The 7,919-nt window shown below is 43.8% G+C and overlaps 1 protein-coding gene across 4 annotated transcripts in view; it reads left to right on the forward strand.

Moving 5' to 3' along the window:
• Positions 1 to 7,919, forward strand: part of MYPN (myopalladin) — a 96,775-nt gene that overhangs the window by 65,055 nt on the left and 23,801 nt on the right. For all 4 annotated transcript variants that reach the window (XM_044420440.1, XM_044420439.1, XM_044420443.1 and 1 more), the window contains exon 12: positions 754 to 898. In XM_044420440.1, the coding sequence (XP_044276375.1) occupies positions 754 to 898 (145 nt within the window). The remainder of the gene's footprint in view (positions 1 to 753; positions 899 to 7,919) is intronic.

Raw genomic sequence — 7,919 nt, forward strand, 5'->3', positions numbered from 1 at the left:
TTTTTTTGACACTCGCTTTTGCTTTTTGAAAAGCAGGTTGCTGTAAACTCTAGAGCAGCTTGTTATAGACTTCATCTGCTCTACCTCTTACTGAGGAATCAGGGAATTTGCCATGCAGGTCCATGTGCCTTTAAAACTTTGAGATTTCCCTTAGCTTGCTTCTTGCCATAGCACCTGGGAGGATGAGAAATATACTAAAGTTTCACCCACTCTGCATCTTCCCTGAGGGCATCAGGGCAGGAGAGAGCTTTATTGTACCCAAGCCTTCCCAGCCAGAGAAAAGCTGAACGCGAAGAAGCCCGGTCCTCAATGAAAGTGCTGTCTGAGTACAAATACATAAGGCACAACCTTTAATTAAAAAAAATAATCAGAGAACCATAAAAGCAGCAAAAGGAATCAATAGCAATAACACAATAGCATCGCCAATAGGTAATAGCATTCAACTCGGTATTAAGAAAAAGCAAATTTATTTGACACTAGTTCAAACAGCAGGAGCAGCATAGCAACTCGTTCAGTAAAAAGCGACTTGTAGAAAATAGGCCATAATATTCTTTTGAAGGTTTGTAAGGATGGAGCCATCTGAACCTGGGTTAAAATAAAGTTCCAGACAGACAGACAGACAGACAGACAGACAGACAGACAGACAGACAGCATCTAGCTGGATCAGGGCATGTTTTTGCCCCCTGCCCCCAAGAACAAGCGCCCATGAATTCAATAATAAAGCAACATTTTAATCAATGGTTTATTTTATAGAGGAAGCCAGGGAACAGTGAAGAAAAATTCCAAGCCCTTGCAGCTGGCAACAGAGGATTCAATTAGAGCTCATAGAACTGCTGTTGTGAAAGACTTGGAGAAAAGACTGTATTTACGGGATGATGTGTTTCCACATGGCCAGCAGGTAAAAGTTCGGACTGCTGTTAAAATATGCGTTCCTCTTAGATCTTCAGTCCAACTCTTGCTTCACCAACACATAACTGCTTGGGATGGGGACATTTATTTTGCATCACAAGCATTTTTTTTACTCTGGATTGACATAAATATTTAGGATCTGGACTTGTCCACTTTCATGACCCTCCTATATACATGCAGGCCCTCCAGCAGTACCTGGCTCAAAGGAGCACATACAAGCTCCCACTGATCTCCAGGGCCCCCCACAGCTCTGTGTTTTGTTCTTTTTAATTTGAACTTATTTTATTTTATGGTAGAAAGATGGTGCTTTAGAAAGGTCATAAAGAAGAATAAATTAGAGATCAGGGCGCATTCCTGAGCTTTGGCCAGTGCTGTGCTATAAGGGGTTTGCTGCATTATGCTTTGGAAGTTGTTGTGCTATAGAAGATATTTCTGGAACAGTCCAGCAGTTGCCAGTAGTAGATTATAGCTAGGGATATGTAAATGCTGCCGATATACCATATAGTGCAGAAGTGGGTATTCTACGCATTGAACATCGTCCATGCTTTTAAAAATTAAAATACTTTTTCTTTCAGGACATGAAATTTGGCTTGAACATTTGTAGACAATGCCTAATGATTCACCAGAAAGGGAGAAAACAGAGCTAGGATTTCCAGTGTTCAGAGAGTAGGGCTGCGGTGGCTTGCATAGGATCCCTGGGCCCTTTTCAGATCTTCCAAATATAGGTGTTCTTATGTAATCATACCACCTGTCCAGGAGACCAACACCTTGATAGGCTGGTAAGCAAGAGGCCTGCCGGACAGGTTTCACTGATGCTGCTTGTTGCTGATCTGGTGGGATCAGAAGTGGGTCTCTTGCTGGTCAGCCATGTGCCTGGGAACTTTAGAGAGCTGCTTTTGAAAAATCATCGTATTTAGAAGATTGTGTTTTCTTTCGCATAGGACTTTGAAAGGCATGGTAGTCCCGCTTGAATGGGTAGTTGGAGGATACATAAATGTTTGTCATTGCTCTGTGGTGAGGGAAATTACTTGGCACAGATTAAAATATGTTTTATTTATTATTTCAGGTTAAAATATGTTCTAATTATTATTATTGTCATTATTATCATCTAATTATGTAAGTATTATAATTGCTGAGAATAGGTTCCAGGGCCAAGTGTGCTGAGCTGGACCAATCCTTGTTTCTATATATCACCTGGCAAGTAATTGTGAAATAAGAAATTTCAAGCAATTCCTGACTCGATTCAGTCTCCAGCTTCTTGGTGGCTCTGGGGACTTTTTCTCCGATGGAGTCGGCTGCTTCACTGGTTTCTACTAAATCATGGGCATGTGTTACATTTTTACAGATGAATCATAGGTGCTAAAGTTCATACTTGCTGAAGTTGTGAGATAAATTGCTTAGAAGGCGACTGTGAAATACCATTCAATCTTTTATGCTAACGACATAATCCCTCCCTTAGAAGTGACAATCACTCTGAGATCGCAGAGCTACCTGCTGAGAGCATGAACTATTTATACACATGTGATTGAATAGACCCAAGAACTTTAATACCGTCATCCTATGCAGACTTACCTATGAGTAGTTCCACTGAATGCCCTAGGATTTACTTCTGAGTAAACATGTGGAGGATGTCATCCACCTTGAAATGGGTGAATTGGTTTCATTCGTCTTTCATTGCCCGGGTAATCAATTATTATTGTCATTTGTTTCATCCAACATATTTCCTTTATTCTTTCATCTTCCATTTTTTGATATTTTCAGCAACTGACTACCTGAAGTGGGGACTAAAATTGGGGATTTTGGGCTGGTAGCAGAGGGTTTATTCCAAGCATTTCCTTCAACCAGAAATAGGTAGGACGTGTTAGCGTGCTGTCTGACACCTGGAGACAGACTTGGACAGAGACCTGCGTAGAGAACAACTAAAAATTCGAACAGCCCTATTTCTGCAATAGGTCTTGCTTAAAGGGTAGTTTGTTAACATGTCACATGGAATAGGGTTAGGGCTCCTGAGTTCCTCCATCCCCTCGCTTAAGGTATCTATTCTCTGTGCTGCTCACCTTTCCCACTTTTCCCACAAGCCTTTGATTGTGCTGCCCAGGCTGTTTTGTGTCCCGTCTCTAATTTCAGCTCTCTCCCTCGGTCGGAGTGTGTCTGTGTGCCACAGGGTGGTTTCGTGTGGCTGGGGGTCCTGCTTGACAGAGGGCAGTCCTCTGTTTGAGAGTGCCGTTATCTGAAGAGCTGTCGGAGAATAGACTTCTCTTTATCTGAGTTATCCTCTAACTCAGCCTTCTCCAACCTGATGACCTACATAGCATTTGGACTGCAACTCCCAGAATGCCCATCCAGTAGGGCCATTGACTGGGAATTCTGGGTGTTGCAGTCCAGTGTCTGGAAGGCACAAGGCTGGGGAAGGCTGCTCTAACTGAAGGGTCCAAAAAGAACCACATCAAGAGGGTCACATGGAGGACTTGCAGCTGCCCACCAGCTGGGACAAGAGAAGGCATGCAGGGCATAGACTTTCTCACTGTAGTGAGAGGCATTGCACTTCTACTGAAATAACTGCACTTATTTTTAAAATTGCATCTAAACCTATATATTAATATATGCACATTCTATTCAAATTGTGGCATCTTCTTTGGTAATGCCTGTGTAGCCCCCCTGTGCTGCGGTTATGTGTTCTGCAGAGGAGGAAGGTATAGGCATTCTACATCATGTTGCCTCCATAGGAATCCTCATAGCGATATCTTAATCTGGGCCTGTTTGCATGATCGCACTGGGGAATAATAACCCACTAACCCACACTCAAGGGTTAAGTATAGGCTACAAGTGCTTTGTTGGTGACTGTTGCTGAAATATGGGTTTTTGTGTTGTCGGAACCCTGGACCACTAACAAGTTTATTAACCATGAACAACCCATGAAGCGAGCCCAGGATTTGTTATTGGGTTGTGAGCTGTGGGTTATCTTGGCTCCGTTCATTTCAACAGCAACCCATACTCCACCCTTGGGTGTGGGTTATCGTATTGTCTGAACCCAGTGGCTTTTCCCCATGGGACGCATGCCAGAAAGATCAATGTAATTACCCTTGGCACTATGGCTTCCCAAGTTGTGCAAACCAGGCCAGTGTGGTTTGTTGCTATGGTTAGCAGCCCACTCTGGACGCCTACCATAAGCCATGGGTTCTGAGTGACTTGTTCAGCACAGCAATAAGCCACCCTGGCTTATGAACCATCCAGGGATCATGTGAACTGGGTTTTTTTTAAATTTAATTTAATTTTTTTTTTTTTGGATTTATATCCTGCCTTTTTCCTACAAAGGGCTCAAGGCAGCTTTCATCTCCTCCTCCATCTTATCCCCACAACAACAACCCTGTGAGGTAGGTTGGGCTGAGAGTCTGTGACTGGCCCAAAGTCACCCAGTTGGCTCCACGGCTGAGCGGGGACTAGAACCCAGGTCGCCTGAGTCCCAGTCCCGTGCTCTTAACCACCTCACCACACTGGCTCTCAAGTGGTCTTCCGCAGGTCCACAAATGATTCCTCCTGCACAATTTGGACTGTCATCTCATCTTCCCCCACTCCCACCCAGATTTTCTCTTTCTGCTAATCAGCCTGGTTCTTCCTTAGTCTTGCCCCTTTTTAGAAGCATGAAGAGAACTATGAAAAAGGTGCCAGTTTGTGCATGCAAATGAGGAAGCAATTGTGTGGTCACACTAGGAGGTCAGGACAAATATGCTCACCAGCGCTTTGCTACATGTCAGAATATCGAGTGCTATCTGGTTAAATCTGAATTTTTATTGTGGGGCAGGGGTTTTCAAGTGGACAGGACTTCCTTGAGTTCTGTGGGTTTGACTGGAGAGAGTGAGTCACAAATAATTTTTAAACTCAGTATTTGTGTCTGGCACAAATTTGTGTCTGTTATGTTTACACAGAAAGGGCTACATTAGCTTTACTTAGAACAGGCCCATTAAAATCACTAGGATTTAGGATAGACTACCACTAGCTATGGGACTGCAGGTGGCGCAGTGGTTTAAACCACTGTGCTGCTGGGCTGGTAGATTGAAAGGTCGCCAGTTCGAATCTGCACAACGGGGTGAGTTCCCGTTGCTCTGTCCCAGCTCCTGCCAACCTTGCAGTTCGAAAGCATGCAAATGCAAGTAGATGAAAAGGTGCCACTTCGGTGGGCAGGTAACAGCGTTCCGTGCACTTCGGTGTTTAGTCATGCCGACCACATGACCACGGAGACTGTCTGCAGACAAACGCTGGCTCCCTCGGCTAGGAAACGGAGATGAGCACCGCCCCCGAGAGTCAGGCATGACTGGACTTAATGTCAAGGGGAAACCTTTACCTTTTTACCTTTACCACTAGCTGCAACCCACTGAATAAAACCGAGCGAAGCTGCAAATGTTATATATAGCAATAGAAAATCTGGGTGCTGTGTTATTTATTTATTTATTTGAAGTATTTTTATGCTGTTCCACTTCCAGAAAGACTCTCAGATTGGCTTATATATATAATCAATTAAACAAGACTGTTTTCATGTTTACAATTATCACACAACGTACAAGGGGAAATGAGTGGGGAGGGAAGAAAAGAGAACAATTAATTTTCTTAGATTGGCTGGTGGATTATTGCTGTCCTCCTCCTCCTTTCCTTGTTTCCCACTTGCTGGTGGGGGCAGTTAAGGGAGGAAAAGTCTTCACGGCAGAGGTAATGAAGATTAATCACATGGAGCAATTGATTAAAAAGAGGGAGGCCTCAGTGTGCTCAGGGGAACCCTGAGGTTTCAGAAGTAGAAAAATATTTAGGGAAATAAACCAAAGGCAACAAAAAACACGAACAAAACACAACCCCAGAACAGTCCAATGAGGCATCTTCAGTGGCCAGAGAATGCAGAGTCTTCTGGTCAGAAGAATCCAGAACAATCGGGGAAACGGACTGGAGTACCCCGGCTGGGCAGGAGCACTCCAGCCTACAAGGTTTTGCAATAGGTAGCACTTTGATTTCATGTTCATTTTTCACAGAGTCCTTTAATGAAACTCTTGTGATTCTTTGACCAGTCCATTGATGTGTGTTGGTCCTTCTGCACACAAAGGCTTTCTCTTCAGCCTAGCAATTAAATGACACGGCTTCCATCGGAACCATCCATGTGAATCCCAGCTTGCATCCAGTGTGGATGCTGCAAGTGAGATTGACACTTGCAAATCTTGAATGCCCGGCTACTGGGAATACCCAAACCATCCAGAAGTTTTTTTATACAAATCAGTGGCAAGGCACCTTCTTCCCAGTGAGTCTGTGCAAAGCATTTCTCCCTGGCAACAGGGCAAGAACAGCTTGCCCCTCTGAGCAGGATGCCCTTGCTTTCCAAAATGAAGGTGTCCTGCCAGCACTGAAAGCAATGGTGCAGCGGCTCCTTCTTTCACTTCCAGTCCTGCAGGGAAAATGTGTTTTCCAGGTTCCTAGGAATGAGTAAGTTCAGCAAAGAAAGTTGTGGGCTTGGGACTTCCTCCTTATGAATGATCATTAGGGCTTTGCTCATTATCACAGGCATATGACCAGCACTGAATAAATGATAAGCTTAGCAATTAAATGACACTGCATATTTGAGTACAGAATAGCTTTGCTAGCATAAAAATATAGGATGGGAGAAAAATGTCTAATATTTCTCTATAGGTATGAAACAATGGTGCTTATTCTAAGGAGCAGGTGATTGATATTATTCAGAACTTCCCCACTGATTTGCTATGTTTTCATATTTTAGGGTGGGGGAAAATTTATTTAGAATGGTAAGAACCTAAAAGCCACCTGTAGGACAATCAGAATGAAAGAAATATAAGACAAGCAGTCACAGAGACATAACGTTTTATTGTCTGCAACAAGATCTTGGTTTTGACAAAACGTGGTTAAGAAACAGTTGGGGCGGGGAGAGTGGTGGGCTGAAAGCCATGTTTGTTGAACTACATGTCCACAAGCTAAATCCAGCTCCACCTGGGATCCCAGGCCAGCCTGCTGGGGTACCTCAGGTAGCCGGATCCCTTCCCCTGGCCTGATCATCTTTCTCCTGACCGCTGGTCATTTGGTGATTTCCCACCTTTTGATCTGATGCTATTTTGGTTGCTTTTGGTAATTTGGGCCTGACCCATTTCCCTTTGGCCAACCCCTTTTGCTTTCAGCAACTCCTATTACTGGAATGCAGTTTCCAAGTACCTTTTTTTTAATTGAATGCAGGCCTTGAGCTGAAAGAGATTCAGCAAAGTTAAGCCGCTAGTAAGGGAAGGGAAAGTTGAGAGTGGATACAGAATGGGGTGGAAGAAAGGCTTTTAGGGCCAGAATGCAAACAAAGACCTTGTGTAGGAGTGAAGACACTTTTCTTTTTTTCCTCATAAGTGTGAAGAAAGAAAAACAAAATAAGGAAACAAGGAAAAGGAAAATATGTGGATATAACCACATAGATGTGAATTTATCAATTAAAATAAGTTTCAGCAAGGGCAGACCAAATATCCATAATTATATATCTGTATATCACTCTATTTTCCTGGGCTCCAAGATCACCACAGACGGGGACTGCAGGCAAGAAATTAAAAGATGCTTGCTCCTGGGGAGGAAAGCTATGGCAAATCTAGTCAGCATACTAAAAAGCAGAGACATCACCCTGCCAACAAAAGTGCGTGTAGTCAAGGCTATGGTTTTCCCAGTTGCAATGTATGGATGTGAAAGCTGGACCATAAGGAAGGCTTAGCACCGAAGGATTGAGGCCTTTGAATTGTGGTGCTGGAGGAGACTCCTGCGAGTCCCTTGGACTGCAAGGAGATCAAACTGGTCAGTCCTAGAGGAGATCAACCCTGACTGCTCTTTAAAAGTCCAGATACTGAAGATGAAACTCAAATACTTTGGCCACCTAATGTGAAGGAAGGACTCCCTGGAGAAGAGCCTAATGCTGGGAACAATAGATGGCAAAAGAAGAAGGGGACGGCAGAGGATGAGGTGGCTAGATGGAGTCACTGAAGCAGTTGGTT

This window comes from Varanus komodoensis, unplaced genomic scaffold (genome assembly GCF_004798865.1).
Source record: "Varanus komodoensis strain SLA01 unplaced genomic scaffold, ASM479886v1 scaffold11, whole genome shotgun sequence".
NCBI classification, from domain to species: Eukaryota; Metazoa; Chordata; class Lepidosauria; order Squamata; family Varanidae; genus Varanus; species Varanus komodoensis.